The sequence below is a fragment of the Rana temporaria genome, chromosome 11, assembly GCF_905171775.1.
Source record: "Rana temporaria chromosome 11, aRanTem1.1, whole genome shotgun sequence".
Lineage (NCBI taxonomy): Eukaryota > Metazoa > Chordata > Amphibia > Anura > Ranidae > Rana > Rana temporaria.
This window is the reverse complement of record NC_053499.1, coordinates 47,460,623-47,478,304: the sequence shown is the minus strand read 5'-3', so window position 1 is coordinate 47,478,304 and position 17,682 is coordinate 47,460,623. Positions and strand designations below refer to the sequence as shown.

The 17,682-nt window shown below is 42.6% G+C and overlaps 1 protein-coding gene across 1 annotated transcript in view; it reads right to left on the bottom strand.

The window, feature by feature from the left end:
• LOC120916788 (hemocytin-like) overlaps window positions 1-17,682 on the bottom strand; it is an 89,342-nt gene that overhangs the window by 28,772 nt on the left and 42,888 nt on the right. Inside the window, exon 7 of the mRNA XM_040327725.1 lies at window positions 5,618-5,746. Within this exon, the coding sequence (XP_040183659.1) occupies window positions 5,618-5,746 (129 nt within the window). The remainder of the gene's footprint in view (window positions 1-5,617; window positions 5,747-17,682) is intronic.

The following is a 17,682-nucleotide window of genomic DNA, read 5'->3' as shown; positions in this document are numbered from 1 at the left end:
TCATTTACACCCAATTGCCATCTGAGCCGCTGAATGGAAGGGGAACAGATCTCCATCAGCTTGAATGTAGGCTGCAGCGGCGCTTTGCGGGTGGTTTTAACCCTTTTTCAGCCACTAGCGGGGGTTAAAAGCACCCTGCTAGCAGCTGAAAATCGCTGCAAAAAAAACGGTAAAGTGATGCTTTACTGCCGACGCCCCCAGCCCCTTAGGTGGGAAAGTAGCCTAGGTCTACTACATTCATTCCCCTCCAAAGAAATCCCTGAAGAAGCCGAAAAGGTGAAACAAGGCGGGTTGTGCATCTCCTCATATATGTGAAATATTGTCTGTCATGGTTATCCATGACTGCCTATTACATTTGTCTATAGAGGATTTACTATACTTGGGGGGGGGGGGGGTGTATAATCTATTAGATTGTATAACTCTTGTTTTTTTTATAATATCTCTATTTTTTGGTATAGACACAATTTTAATCATTTATAATAAAATGAAATTTTAATATCACGTTGTAAGATTGATTATTTTAGGAGGAGGTTTCAGCACTTAAAAAGTCCCGATATTTTGTGTTTTCTTGTGGTGGATGAATGAATTAAAGTTGATCATTGTAAGCAACCTGTCAGTGTTAAATGGTTTGTCTCATCCCTGTAAACTGATATACGTGGAAGAGAGCTTGTTCTTTTAGAAAACAACAAACCTACTGGCCAGATTACCAGCTAAAAATAGAAGAAAGAAAGCCTAAAAAATTAAAACTAACAGCCATTACAACTAAGAATTGGTAAGCTGCAATATAATAAATGTTTGCTTTTGGGTTTATTACTGCTTTAACCTTTTCTTAAACAGAATGGCAATTAAGTGGGGTGAGAGGTTTTTCAGTTTAAGGTGGAGAGGCAGCATTTTTACAATTAATTAATTAGAAGAATCATTAGGATTGTAAGATGCACTGGACATTCTAAAAGACTGTAAACTGTTACATAGATGGACTCATTTGTTTATATACTTTTGGGATTGTTTTAATGTAATATATGGACTCATCTAACATTATATTTCTGGATATAAAGCTTTTTACCTTTAGGTAGCACTTGGTATGTTAGGAGGCTTCTGAATGGTTGACTGTGGGCGCCAAATTGCTCAACCTCCCACCTCGCTTCCTCCTGGATAGAACAACCCACCACTGCTATAGCTAAACATCCAACATCCTAGTTCCATATCCCTCTGTACTATTCTACTAATTGTGTGGGTGTATTGTCCTTAGATGCATGACATATATGCTCATAGCAAAAGAATGCTGCATGCAGGCATGTTCCTACAGCTATGTAATGTCACACATCTGTGACATCTGGACTTAGACTTTTTTTTTTTTTAATGTCACAATGTAGAGAATACGATTTCCTATCATCTGTGCACAGTCTTGCCACACAGGGTTAATCCAGCGCTGAGCAATCCTCTTTTTATTGTTCAGTGAAATAAAACAGACTTCCAGATAAAGACCAAAGTCCTTGCTTGAGTGACAGGCTATTTACATATCTTGTGCACTAGCTTGCAGACATGCACAGCTTCTTGTCTATGTATATTCTAATGGCTGTTTACACTGAACTGTGGATCACCCCATATTTTGAAAACATTTAATCAAAACACAGGAAAGACAGCCAATCCTGGGAGAGCTGGATGGGAGAGGAGAGGAGGAGAGGGGAGGGGGATGTGAATTGTGCACTTTACAGAAGCTGTGCATGCCTGCATGATGATAGGAAATCTTGGGCCAAATCCTCAAAAGAGATACGCAGGCGGAACTGCTGTTCAGCCTGCGTATCCCTGTGCCTATTTTTGGAACTGATCCACAGAAGGATTTTTCCAAAGATAGGCATAAGATCTGACATCTGTAAGACACTGTCAGATCTTAAGATGCAGTACCGCATCCGCCGCTTGGGTGCATTTCGAGTCGAAATGCCGCTTTGCGTATGCAAATGAGTACTTAGGCAGATCCACAAAGCTTTTTAGCTTTGTGTTTTCTGCGTAAGTTACGTTTTGCATGCGTAAAATTAGGGATGCTTTTACAAGGTGTAAACTGTTTACACCTTGTAAAAACATACCTTTTTTTCGATCGCCGCAATTTTTTTTAAATTTCAAATTCAATTTTTCGCCGCGTAACTTTTTTTTTACCCGACGCAACTTTATTGTCCCGTCGCAATCCACAAAGCCCGACGTAACGTAATTTCGCGCGCTGCCCATCGGGAAAAATGACGTCACACGCATGCGCAGAACGTCCGGCGCGGGAGCGCGCCTCATTTAAATTGTCATCGCCCCCTGGATGAGAAGACCGCCTTGCGACGGAGGCACTTAAGTTAGGCCCCGTACACACCATAGAATCCATCCGCTGAAAAATCTCAGCGGATCGGTTTCAGCGGATAGATTCTATGGTGTGTACATTCCTGCGGATATTTATCCGCGGAAATTTCCCGATTCCAGCAGATAAAAATTTGTAGACATGTCTACAAATCTATCTGCTTGAATCGATCCCAACGGATTGATCCGCTGGTCTGTACAGACTCACCGGATCAATCCGTCCGAAGGGATCCCCCGCATGCGTCGTAATGATTAGACGCATGCTTGGAATTCCTTATATGACAGCGTCGCGCTCGTCGCCGCATCATCATCGCGCCGACCGCGCGACACGTCATCGCGAGGGGATTTCGGCACGGTTTTCGATCCTATGGTGAGTACACTCCATCGGATCCAAATCCGCTGAAATCCTCGAGAGGATTTATCCGCGGAAACGGTCCGTTGGACCGTATCCGCGGATAAATCCTCTCGTGTGTACTAGGCCTTACACAGCCGAAAATTTCTAGGTAAGTGCTTTGTGGATCGGGCACTTAGGTAGAAATTTTCCGCCAGTGTAACTTAACTGCCAAAAGTTAAGTTAGGCAGGTTTTTTGTGGATTTGCCCCCCAATTCTCTACATTGTGACATAAAAAAAAAAATCTTTTTGGGGTGTTTACATCCACTTTAATGCTGCCCCACCCGGGAAGGCTAGTGTTTTTTTGGGTCCGACTCTGCGATCATGTGTGCTATAAAAAGGGACAAGAGCTGGACCCAGGGGGACTCACACACAAAGAGATAAAGAAATATATGTGAATTGCTCACTGCCATTGCAGGAGTCTGGATTGCCAGTGCCATGCCGAGTTCAGAGATTGTTGGGACTTGCAGTCCTCTCTGAAGATACCATCCATGGATTCTGCTAAGAATGGACTCTTATTATTGTATTCTTCAATAAAGCTTTGAAACTTTGCCTGGTCTAAAGTTACTAAAGGAGTGTAATGCAAGTAACGGGCCCAAGTAGTCTACAACTGGTGTCACTAAACACATTGTTCTATGAAGACATCAGTGTGAGAGCCAACACAGTGTGAAGTGCAAGCATGTGGTTACAAAGGGTAAGGAAGGTTTCTCTATCAGACGGTCATAAGCATGTACATATGGCAGGAGGAGTTGTTGTTGGCACTCTCTCTATGAGCAGGTCTGTCTCTCTTAGTAATAGTAGCAGATCAGCACCGCAGAGGTCCCCAAACTTTACAGAAGAGTTAAGAGAAGTACACACATGAAGTCGGAGCTAGGTGCACAGCAGGGCTTCCTACGGTTATTGGGAGTGAGGTAGCGGTGATACGCTGGAGAGGTAGAGAAGGCATAGACTCAGCGTGTCCCTCCTAAATGCAACAGTGACCATAGTGGTATATAATTAAATTGAGAAAGTTTATTAGAGACCCTTTGTCTGTTCAAGGTACCCTGTGTGTGGGAAAGTGACCTGTATTCAGTGTCCAACATAGCCCAGAAGAACCCACCCCATGGGAAGGCCTTTCATGTAGCTCTCATTGATGCCCATTGAGGAGGGGAACATAGAGTAGGGTGACCAGGCATCCCCAGTTTCAGGGGACAGTCCCCAGATTGAGGACACTGTCCCCTGATCAAGTCTGTCCCCGGATTGGATTTGGACAGGGGCTGGGGCAAATTCAAAGACAGTCAGTGCAGAATTAAAATATTCTGAATTACACACCCCTGCTCCACCGCACCTACTAGCTTAGGTGTGTGTATTTGTTTCATTATCTGTACCCCTTTCTGATGATCATGTGCTGGTCGGAGCGAAGGACCATTTCTTTGGTTTCGGGCACATGCCCATTTAGCTCCGCTCGCATTTTCTTCTGCCTTGGTTCAAGTCCCGGCCAGCCGCCTGCCTGTTTTATCTCCTTGCCTTTCCTGGTGGAGTGATCTTCCTCCGCTCCCCACCGAGTAGTAGCCAGGGCCCGGAGAGTGAGACTTAAGAGGCTGTGAGGCGGGCAGGGGGCGGTGGCAGTAATGGGCATAGAGAGGCAGCTGGGCTTAGGTGACGGTGTCCAGCAACAGGAACAGAGGGGAATCCAATCGTGGGGCTGCCAGTGCCTTCAAGGCTTCAATACAGGAGTGCTTTGGGGGTGTATGCAAATATTCTACATTGCACTGTGTCTGTCTCTCTGGCATCATGGATGGTATCATAACTCACAGGCAGCAGGCACTCTATTGTGGCTCTGGCACAGTGTGTCACATAACATGTCTGCTGGGTGCTGATTTTGGTAACTTATTGGTCATATGTATCAGCACCCAGTAGCTATGTTAAGTGGCACACTGTGACAGAGCCAGCCAGAGCCATGATAGAGTGCCTGCTACCTGTGAGTTGTCATAATGCTGATGATGTTGACCAGTTGCAGAACGCCTGATAGCAGATTTACTACTACGGCTGCGCTGCGCAGGATCACATATATACGTAATCCGGCATTTCTGGGTATGGGAGCCAATCAACGGCTCGGGCAGACTTGATGTCCACCGGTACCCACTGATCGTTATGTTCAAAGACAGAACCATGGTCTGCCTATGTAAACAAGGCAGATTGCGGTTCTGTCAGTATGGAAGACATTGATCCTGTGTTCCTGCAAAGCAGGTACATGGATCTATGCCGTCCCTTAGTAAAAGCACCTCCCCACACTTTTAACACTGTGATTGCCCTAGATGTTATCCCCTTCCCAGCCAGTGTCATTAGTACAGTGACAGTGAATTATTTTAGCACTGATCACTGTGCTAGTGTCACTGGTTCCCACAAAGTGTCATTAGTGTCCGATTTGTCCACCGCAATATCGCAGTCCCGCTATGAGTCACTGGTCGCTGCCATTACTAGTAAAAAAAAAATGTCCCCGGATTTCTTAAAAAAAAATCTGGTCACCTTAACATAGAGGACACAATGACCATCCCATCAATTTACCCTCCTACACAGAACTAATAAACTGTCTGGACAGAGTCTTGTTTGTTTCCATTTATGCTTTGGGAGTTACTATTGATTTTTAGATTTGCCAATTTGGTTATGACTTGGATTGTCTCCTGATATTCAAGCAAAAGACATGTGTTGCAAAAAAAACAGCAGGAAGTACCAAGGCAAGAAAATGAAATAAATAGCATGTGTACATTAAAATTACCCCAGGTTGTCAGAACTGATGGTTCGACATTGCAGTACATACAGTAATTATTTAAAGTAAAGATTTATAATGACTTGTTGGCGACAAGCTCTAATGCAGGAAAAAATACAGTACAAACCGAAATAACTTACAATTCCACAGTCTGACTGAGATTGAAGTTCACAGATTTTCACGTGTTCTACAGCATTGAGATTCCCCATTGAGATCATGCAGGTGTAGTATATACATTTGTCATCAGGTGAGGGAATTGTCTGTTTTTCCTTGAAGTCAAAATCAATGAACATGTTAGAAATATTAAAAGACAGTTTGCGTAGTAAAGTACATTTTCCTTTATCGCCATGCATGGATGAGAGCATACAGTATATATATACAGTTGTGTTCAAAATTATTCAACCCCCCAATGCTGTAAAGGGTTTTAGGGAATTTAGTGTACATTTGGAATTGTATTCAGAATGAAATCCTACAAGGACTTCTTAAAGAACCATATGCAACTAAAATGACATCAATCGGTTTTGTAATACAGTAGTAAATATTTATTTTGTGAATTCTTCATTTACACAATTATTCAACCCCTTAAAGACTACCACTCTGAAGAACAGAGGCTCATTGAAGTGTTTTCAATCAGGTATTGAAAACACCTGTGGATGTCAGGGAGCAGCAATAAAGCCTAATAAGCATTAATTAGGCAGCTTTAAAATGACTGTGATACTCAGCTCATTCTAGACATTTACTGGTATGGTTACAAACATGGTGAGGTCAAGAGAATGGTCCAGGAAGACAAGAGAAGAGGTGATTACTCTTCACAGGAAGGGCAATGGCTATAAGAAGATTGCAAAGATGTTAAACATACCAAAAGACACCATAGGAAGCATCATTCACAAATTCAAGGCAAAGGGCACTGTTGAAACGCTACCTGGTCGTGGCAGAAAGAAGATGCTGACTTCGACTGCTGTGCACTACCTGAAGCGTAGAGTGGAGAAAAGTCCCCGTGTGACTGCTGAGGAACTGAGAAAATATTTGTCAGATGTGGGTACTGAAGTTTCTGCTCAGACAATACGGCGCACACTGCGTAATGAAGGCCTCCATGCCAGAACTCCCAGGCGCACCCCCTTGCTGTCTCTAAAGAATAAGAAGAGTCGACTGCAGTATGCCAAAAGTCATGTGGGCAAACCACAGAAGTTTTGGGATTGTGTTCTGTGGACTGATGAAACTGTTTGGGCCCATGGATCAACGCTATGTTTGGAGGAGGAAGAACAAGGCCTATGATGAAAAGAACACCTTGCCCACTGTGAAGCATGGCTGGGGTTCAATCATGCTTTGTGGCTGTTTTGCTTCTGCAGGTACAGGGAAGCTTCAGCGTGTGCAAGGTACCATGAATTCTCTTCAGTACCAGGAGATATTGGATGACAATGTGATGCAGTCCGTCACAAACCTGAGGCTTGGGAGACGTTGGACCTTTCAACAGGACAATGATCCCAAGCATACCTCCAAGTCCACTAGAGCATGGTTGCAGATTAAAGGCTGGAACATTTTGGAGTGGCCATCGCAGTCACCAGACTTAAATCCGATTGAGAACCTCTGGTGGGACTTAAAGAAAGCAGTTGCAGTGCGCAAGCCTAAGAATGTGACTGAACTGGAGGCTTTTGCCTATGACGAATGGGCGAAGATACCCGTAGATCGCTGCAAGACACTTGTGTCAAGCTATGCTTCACGTTTAAAAGCTGTTCTAACTGTAAAAGGATGTTGTACTAAGTACTAAGATTGAATGTCACTTGGGGGTTGAATAAAACTGATAATGATGTGAGCACAGAAAAGACATTTGTGGTTATTTCATTATAAATGTTATGTTATATTTGTCTGACCTACACGTGCCTCTTTGATTTAATTGTAAGCAGGATGACTAAATGATCAAAATCAATGTCAAACTGGGCAAAACAATCAATTTTAGTGGGGGGTTGAATAATTTTGAACACAACTGTATATTAGAGAGCCATCAATGTTATTTTGATGAAAACATATTACAAAGAAATAATCCCAAGAAAAGATGTAACTACCTTAATAAATAAATTATGACATAGAATTGTTATTACTCCAAACATTATTTTTAGTTCCCAACACTGGTAATTTTTTGGCCTCCTGAAGGTTAAAAAAAATGATATTGCTGCAATACTCCTCTTCTCTCCAGCGCTCCCACCCGCAGTACCTCAGGATATTTCAGGCTAGGTTGTTAGCACCCTCCCTCAGATAAGAACACGTCATGATACAAACAATCATATACATTTACTGTATACAGTATACTCATTGAAAAGTCTGCAATCAATCCCTTAACCGGTTAACGACCGCCCACTGTATATATACGTCCTGTTTTTAAAGATGGATATCTCGGTAACGGCAGCAGCTGCTGCCACAACCGAGATATCCATCTTTAGTGTGAGCGGTTCTGTAAACGATAACGGCGGTCTCCACGGCGGGTTCACCGCGAGATCGCCGCTATCGGTGGCGGGAGAGGGGCCCCCCTCTCCCGCCCCTCTCCCTCCGCCATGTAATTACCGGAGCCGTCGGTAGCGACGGAGGCGATCGGGTCCTGCTGCCTACTGTGTGAGGATGCGAGTGAGGGCAAGATGGCCCCCACCCGTCCTCATAGCATTGCTGGGCGGAAGTGACGTCAAAACGTCAGTCCCGCCCAGCGTCTTAAAGAGACATTTTTTTTGTTGTCATTTTTTTAAATGACAACATTTCCATTTTTTTTTATTTTTTTTTGCATTTAAGTCTAAATATGAGATCTGAGGTCTTTTTGACACCAGATCTCATATTTGAGAGGACCTGTCATGCTTTTTTCTATTACAAGGGATGTTTGTAATTTCATGTAATAGGAATAAAAGTGATACATTTTTTTATTTTTATTTCAGTGTAAAAAATTATAAAATCAATAAAAATAAATAAGAAAACATTTTTTTTTTTTAAAGTGCCCCATCCCGATATGAAAACGGTGTTCAAACCACACAAGTAAGGTATTGCCGCGATTGAGAGCAATAATTCTAGCCCTAGACCTTCTCTGTAGCTCAAAAAATGCAACCTTGCAAAATGCTAAATTTTTTAAATGTCGCCTATCGAGATTTTTAAGGGTAAAAGTTTGACGCCATGCCACGAGCGAGTGCAATTTTTAAGCGTGACATGTTGGGTATCATTTTACTCGGCGTAACATTATCTTTCACAATATATTAAAAAAAATGGGCCAAAATCTTATTTTTTAATTCAAAAAAGTGATTTTTTTCCAAAAAAAGTGCGCTTGTAAGACCGCTGCGCAAATACGGTGTGACAAAAAGTATTGCATTGACCGCCATTTTATTCTCTAGGGTGTTAGAAAAAAATATATATAATGTTTGGGGGTTTTAAGTAATTTTCTAGCAAAAAAAAATGTTTTAGTCTTGTAAACGCTGAATCTGAAAAACACCTTCTGTCCTTAAGTGGTTAATTATTTAATTGAATTAACCATTCAATTACTATTCTTTGCTCTAAAACACCACAATATACAATTGCATGTATTCATTTTATAGAGAGAAGAGTCAACAGGAAAAATCATTCTCCTACATCAATTGAATGCAGTCCCCACATGGCACCTTAAAGTGGATGTAAACACACTCTCCTCCTTTCTAAACTACTGCCAAAGTGGTTATCTATAAGGATATTCATGCCTCCTTCATGTAGACTCGAAAAACTGCAGATTCTGTGGGTGGGTCTGTTGTCCGAGCTCAGTGGGTGGAGTTGTGATGTCAGTAGACTCCCCACCCACCTCTACACTTCCCTTGTCAACATGCATTTTCTCCTGTGTATTTCTTACACTGAACTTCTGCTATAACCACTATCATCCAGTCAAAACCCAGAAAAGTCACCACATGACTTCAGCATGCCCAATCATGCTGAGGTGTGGAGCAGCCAATCCTGGCAGAGCTGGAGAAGAAAGGAGGAAGGAAGTGATTTGAAGTACACAGAATGCCACTCTCAGGCTCCTGCATGAGATATGTAAATCACCTGTCACTCAAAGCAAGGAGGAAGAACAGACACCTATTTCTCTGTGTCAATTTTTATCTCACTGAAAAAAGATAAGAGCAGCACTCAGAGCTGGATTAACTCTTTGTGGCAAGACTGGGCACAGATTAAATGAAATCCTATACTGTACAAGGTGCAAGCCTTAAATTAAAAAAAAAAAAAAAAAACTTGGGATATAATAAATAATCAATTAGAACTTAAAGTGATACTATAGGTTCGATATATATATATTTTTAAATAACAAACATGTCATACTTACTTTCACTGTGCAGTTCGTTTTGCACAGAGTGGCCCTGATCATCCTCCTCTGGGGCCCCACTGCGGCTCTCTCGGCTCCTCCCCACATCAGATACAGTACCTGTCGCCAAGAATGTGTTTCCAGCATGACGGCATTGCGCTGATTCTCGGCGATAGGGTGCCGACATCTCACACTCGCTGGAATAGAAAAAGCACATTCCAGCGAGCGCGACAGAAGCAATGGGGATCCGACTTGGATTCCCGCCAATTCTAGATGCGGCATTTGGTATGAATCATGAGGGTAACTCCACGCCAATTTTTAAATAAAAAAACGACATGGGTTCCCCCTCAGGAGCATACCAGGTCCTTAGGTCTGGTATGGATTGTAAGGAGAACCCCTACGCCGAAAAAAACGGCATGGAAGTTCCCCCACAATCCATGCCAGACCCATATCCAAGCACGCCGCCCGGCCAGTCAGGAAAGGAGTGGGGACGAGCGAGCACCCCCCCCCTGAGCCGTAACCAGGCCGCTTGCCATCAACATGGGTGGGGTGGGTGCTCTGGGGCAGGGGGGCGTCCTGCAGCCCCCCCACCCCAAAGCACACTGTCCCCATGTTGATAGAGACAGGGCCTCTTCCCAACAACCCTGGTCGTTGGTTGTCAGGGTCTGCGGGTGGGGGGCTTATCGGAATCTGGGAGCCCCCTTTAATAAGGGGGCCCCCAGATACCGGCCCCCCACCCTAGGTGAATGAGTATGGGGCTCCGCGCTCCCCAGTTATTCTCCCGCTCGCTCTCCGGTGCCTTCTTCGGGGCTGGCCGCCGCTATCTTCTTTGAAGCTCACTTACTAGCAGGGGCCAGCCCGGCCTTCTTTGCCGCCTTCTGCCTTTTCTTTTCTTCCGATGTTGACTCGACGCTCCCTCCCGCCGTAATGCCAGGTGTGTGGTGCGCGGCGATTTATATAGGCCTCTTATGACGTCACAGTCCAGCTCCCGGTCCTGTCAGGGGAAGAAATGCCTGACCGTCTGCCTCACCGATCTGTCATTTCCCAAAGTCAGTCTCACCCCCCCATTCAGTTAGAACACACACAGGGAACATAATGAACCCCTTCCTCGCCCCCTAGTGTTAACCCGTTCACTGCCAGTGGCATTCTTATAGTAATCAATGCATTTTTATAGCACTGATCGCTATAAAAATTCCAATGGTCCCAAAAATGCGTCAAAAGTGTCCGAAGTGTCCGCCATAAGGTCGCAGTACCGATAAAAATCGCTGATCGCCGCCATTACTAGTAAAACTTTTTTTTTTATAAAAATGCCATAAAACTATGCCCTATTTTGTAGACGCTATAACTTTTGCGCAAACCAATCAATAAACGCTTATTGCGTTTTTTTTTTAGAAAAATTTGTAGAAGAATACGTTTTTTTTTATAAATTTTGGGGATATTTATTACAGCAAAAAGTTAAAAATATTATTATTTTTTTTCAAAATTGTCGCTCTATTTTTGTTTATAGCACAAAAAATAAAAACCGCAGAGGTGATCAAATACCACCAAAAGAAAGCTATATTTGTGGGAAAAAAAGGACGCCAATTTTGTTTGGAAGCCAAGTCGCAGGACTGCGCAACTGTCAGTTAAAGTGACGCAGTGACGAATCGCAAAAAGTGGCCCGGTCATTGACCAGCAATATGGTCCGGGGCTGAAGTGGTTAAAAACCATAACAGCACAAATAAAACTTTTAGCAGCACAAATGTAGCAAGACCAGTTTGTATCATTTGGCTGTTCTAGGGGACTGAATGACCTTTGGTGACCTTTAACCACCGCGCACCGTCGATATACGTCCACAAGGTGGCTCTGCTGGGCGAGAGCACGTAATATGACGTCCTCTCTCCCAGCCGCCACTAGACTCCCGACTCCCGTGCGTGTGCCCGGCGGGCGCGATCGCCGCCGGGCACACGCGATCGCTCGTTACAGAGCGGGGACCGGGAGCTGTGTGTGTCCTGTCAGCAGGGGAAATGCTGATCTTCGGTTCATACAATGTATGAACCGAGGATCAGTGTTTCCCCTAGTGAGGCCACCCCCCCCCCCCACAGTAAGAACACACCCAGGCATACTTAACCCCTTCCCCACCCCCTAGTGTTAACCCCTTCACTGCCAGTGGCATTTTTATAGTAATCCAATGCATTTTTATAGCACTGATCGCTATAAAAATGCCAATGGTCCCAAAAATGTGTCAAAAGTGTCCGAAGTGTCCGCCATAATGTCGCAATACCGGAAAAAAAAATCGCTGATCGCCGCCATTACTAGTAAAAAAAATATAATATTTTTACGAAAAATATGTAGAAGAAAACGTATCGGCCTAAACTGAGGAAAAAAAATGTTTTTTTATATATTTTTGGGGGATATTTATTATAGCAAAATGTAAAAAATATTATTTTTTTTCAAAATTGGCTCTCTATTTTTGTTTAATAGCGCAAAAACTAAAAACCGCAGAGGTGATCAAATACCACCAAATACCACCAAAAGTAAGCTCTATTTGTGGGAAAAAAAGGACGCCAATTTTGTTTGGGAGCCACGTCGCACGACCGCGCAATTGTCAGTTAAAGCGACGCAGTCCCGAATCGCAAAAAGTACTCTGGTCTTTGGGCAGCAATATGGTCCGGGGGGTAAGTGGTTAATAAATCATTAATAACGCAAAAATATAAAAGATAGAACATAAGTTTAAAACAGCACAAACACGGTAATAACCAACAGGTCTGGGTTTTGTGTCATGTGGCTGTTGTAGAAGGGCTAGATGATGTCATAGTCGGGAAACAACAATTGCTAATATCTTAAAAATAAAAGAAGCACACATTTTATTTTTTACGGCAAAAGGTTAAAGCCCGTATTGCTTGTCACAAATATTCTATTAGGGATAATTCGGTAAAATTGCCTTTAGCACGACACTTTGGGAAAGAGGACATACAGTTTCTCAACCTAAATACATGGTAATTGATGGAGTTGCCCACAATAAACATGGAGGTAACAGGGAATTGGCTTTAAGAAAATAGAAGTACAATGAATCTAGCTATTTGTGCTTAAGATAGTTAAACTAAGGTTGTGATCTGTATTTATTTCTTTAATTGGTAATTGTAACATTTTGTCATGTTTGTTATTTCAGCAAAGAAGTTCTAATTGATTATGTATTATATCCCTATTTGACATTAAGGTGCCATGTCGGGACTACATTCAATTGATGTGGGAGATTGATTTCTCCTGTCTTCTCTCTATAAAATGAATACATGCAATTGTATATTGTGGTATTTTTGAGCAAAGGAAAGTAATTAAATGGTTAATTCAATTAAACAATAAAGAGATCGATTCCTGACTTTTGAATGAGTATATAAATGTATATGATTATTTGTACTGTGGCATATGTTCTTATCTGAGGAAGGGCGCTAAAAACCTAGCCTGAAACTGTCGTTGAGCACACTATGCATTGTTTGTAACTTTTTAAAATTTTTAAATCCATTTTAAGTGCATAAATCCTTTGTGTGTGTATATATATAAAAAGTCTACACACCCCTGTTAAAATGTCAGGTTTCTGTGATGTAAAACAAATGAGACAAAGATAAATCATTGCAGAATTTTTTCCACCTTTAACCACTTAAGGACCGCCGCACGACAATATACGTCGGCAGAATGGCACGGCTGGGCACATGGACGTATATATACGTCCACTTTAAGAGTCCAGACCGGTCCGAAGCTCTGTGACCGTGGCCCGCGGGTGTCCCGCGATCGGGTCACAGGAGCTGAAGAACAGGGAGAGGTGTGTGTAAACAAACCTTCCCCGTTCTTCTCTGTTGCAATGTCAGTGATCGAATGTTCCCTGATATAGGGAACGACGATCACTGATGTCACACGTCCAGCCCCTTCCCCTACAGTTAGGCCTTGTACACACGACGAACATGTCCGCTGAAACTGGTCCGTGGACCAGTTTCCGCTGACATTTTCGACCATGTGTAGGGCCTAGCGGACAGTTTTCTGGCCTAGCGGACAGGTTTCCAGCGGACAAAAGTTTCTTAGCATGCTAAGAAACTTGTCCGCTGGAAAGATGTCCGTCGGACATGTCCGATGGTTAGTACGACTCATCGGACATGTCCGCTGGTTATGACGTATAACCAGCGGTCCGAAATCCTGCGAATGCGTCGAATTGATTTGACGCATGCGTGGAAGCATTGAACTTGCGTGTTTGAGAACGTCGGTGTCTTCTACGTCACCGCGTTCTCTGTCCGCAGGGATTTTGGTCTGATGGTGTGTACACACATCAGACCAAAAGCTCCCAGCAGACATGTCCGATGAAAACGGTCCGCGGACCGTTTTCATCGGACATGTCTGCTCGTGTGCACAAGGCCTTAGAAACACACATGAGGTCACACTTAACCCCTACAGTGCCCCCTAGTGGTTAACAATTTCACTGCCATTGTCTTTTTCACAGTAATCAGTGCATTTTTATAGCACCTTTCGCTGTGAAAATGACAATGGTCCCAAAAATGTGTCAAAAGTGTCCGATATGTCCGCCATAATGTCGCTATCCCCTATTTTGTAAACACTTTAAATTTTGTGCAAACCAATCGATAAACGCTTATTGCAATTTTTTTACCAAAAATAGGTAGAAGAAGAATACGTTTCAGCCTAAACTGAGGGAAAAACATGTATATATTTTTTGGGGATATTTATTATAGCAAAAAGTAAAAAATATTGCATTTTTTTCAAAATTGTCGCTCTATTTTTGTTTATAGCGCAAAAAATAAAAACCGCAGAGGTGATCAATTACCACAAAAAGAAAGCTCTAAGAAATTTTGTTTGGGAGCCACGTCGCACGACCGCGCAATTGTCAATTAAAGCCTGCGCCCGCCGTGTAGAGCTGACTGCGCAGGCGCCATATAGAGCCGACTCGCAGGTCGGCTATTTACGGAAAACTGGTGACGCGCCTTGTGCACCATGGGAAGTTTTTCACCAGACGTCAATCATCTAACCCAGCGATAGGAAGGCCCAGTCCCGCGGGAATCAGACACCGGAAGTCGGGGGGAAAATAACAATATAACGGTATGTACGGCGGAAAAAAAAATACCTGCATACTGTACATGTCGTTAGTATGCTGGATGTAATGTTAGATAATTGTTTTAAGGTGAACCTCCACTTTAACCTGCATATTGGTCTGGGTCTTAACCGGTTAATGTGACCTATAAACTGTACAACTCAATTGAAAAACAAACTGAAATATTTTAGGTGGAGGGAAGTAAAAATAAAAAATAAATAATAATATGGTTTTGTAAGTGTGCACACCCTTAAACCAATACTTTGTTGAAGCACGTTTTGATTTTATTACAGCACTCTTTTTGAGTATGTGTCTATCAGCATCGCACATCTTGACTTGGCAATATTTGCCCACTCTTCTTTGCAAAACACTCCAATCCTGTCAGATTGCGAGGGCATCTCCTGTGCACAGCCCTCTTCAGATCACCCCACAGATTCTCACTCAGATTCAGGTCTGGGCTCTGGCTGAGCCATTCCAAAACTTTAATCTTCCTCTAGTGAAGCCATTCCTTTGTTGATTTAGATGTATGCTTTGGGCCATTGCCATGCTAAAAGATTAAGTTCCTCTTCATGTTCCAATTTCTAGCAGAAGCCTGAATGTTTTGTGCCAATATTGACTGGTATTTGGAACTGTTCATCATTCCCTCTACCTTGACTAAGGCCCCTCCCGCCGAAGAAAAACAGCCCCAAAGCATGATGCTGCCACCACAATGCTTCACATTGGGTATGGTGTTCCTTTGGTGATGTGCAGTGTTGTTTTTGCGCCAAATATATCCTTTGGAATTATGACCAGAATTGTCAACCTTGGCTTCATCAGACCTTACCACATTTTCCCACATGCTTTTGGGAGACTTCATGTGTGTTTTTGCAAAATTTGGCTGGGCTTGGATGTTTTTCTTCGTAAGTTTTACCAATCTACCCCATAGCCCAGACATATGAAGAATACGGGAGATTGTTGTCACATATACTACACAGCCAGTGCTTGCCAGATATTCCTGCAGGTCCTTTAATGTTGTTTTAGGCCTCTTGGCAGATTACCAGACCAGTTTTCTTCTCATCAATTTTGGAGGGACGTCCAGTTCTTGGTAAAGTCACTGTTGTGACAAATTTTCTCCACTTGATGATGACTGTCTTCACTGTGTTCCATGGTATATCTAAAGGCTTGAAGATTCTTTTGTACCCTTCTCCTGACTGATACCTAGATGTACTTATTCATTACGACCATGTAAAACTAGCTTGTTGACTATCATATGACATGTTGATACTATTACTATGCTTGTTGATCCTCTACTGCATAACAAACTATATGCTTGCCTCCTGAAAAATAATTTTAGACCCTTACTAGGCTGGAACCTCTAAAACACATTTTCTTATGTATACAAGGCTCAAACTCTAGGTTTAAAGGGGTTGTAAAAGTATTTTTTTCCAAAATAGCTTCCTTTACCTTCGTGCAGTCCTCCTTCACTTACCTCATCCTTCAATTTTGCTTTTAAATGTCCTTATTTCTTCTGAGAAATCCTCACTTCCTGTTCTTCTGTCTGTAACTCCACACAGTAAGGCTTTCTCCCTGGTGTGGAGTGTCATGCTTGACCCCTCCCCTGGAATACAGGAGAGTCAGGACACCCACTAACACACAGCTCATTTCTCTATCTGCAACGTAGAGAGTGTCCTGACTCTCCTGTATTCCAGGGGAGGGGGCGAGCATGACACTCCACACCAGGGAGAAAGCCTTGCATTACTGTGTGGAGTTACAGACAGAAGAACAGGAAGTGAGGATTTCTCAGAAGAAATAAGGACATTTAAAAGCAAAAGCGAAGGATGAGGTAAGTGAAGGAGGACTGCACTAAGGTAAAGGAAGCTATTTAGATAAAAAAAAAAATATTTGAAGACCTATCATCACATGAATTGCATGTTCTATTTCTTCAGTAAACCCAGTAAGTCCTGACTGATTCAAGTGGCAAGTACAATTCTTTCAACCTCCATTCAATCCAAATTTGCTCTATACCATCTAGGGAAGCTCTTCCACTTCCAGCCTCTCAAACAAATGATTGTGGGTGATAGATTGTTCTAAACTACATAGTAATAGCTAGCGATAGATAGTTCTAGACTCTACTAATCCACACAGAGCTCATTCTCAGGATTTCACCAATTGGGCTAACAGCTGCTCAGTTTTCTTGCGCTACATCCACACATAAATGTTTCCAGAATTGATGTGGCCTTTTGCAGTAAAGAGGTATGGAATAGAGTGATTACTCCCATGGACCTTCCCAGTGAATTTACATATAAGGCTGGCCATACATTATACAATTTTCTTATTCAATTTCCTTTAGATTTACCTTCTACTATGTAGTGCAAGGCCTGCTTGATTGCATACAAATTGAAAGTGTTTAGGTTTGACCTCATATTTCTATGGTTTTGGTAAGTCTAAAGGAAAATTGTACAAGAACATTGTATAATGTATGGCCAGCCTAACTAATGATCATACAATGCACATATAACCCTCATACACAAGACTGGAAAGGACATGCTACTGTATTCACCATATGGGCCAATATATATGGCCTATATGGCTTTACTATAGAATCAAATGTTTAAAGGATCACTAAAGGACATTTTTTTTTTAGCTAAATAGCTTCCTTTACCTTACTGCAGTACTGGTTTCATGTCCTTATTGTTCGTTTTTGCTTTGAAGTTGCTGTAATTCTGCTGTGATCTCCACACTTCCTGCTTGTCTGGCTCCTTATATCCACAGTACTGGGAGCTTTTGACGGTGGTCTAAGCTGTCATTACTGTGTGTCTAAAACTTAACAGAACCAATCAGATTCATTTTAAAAACAA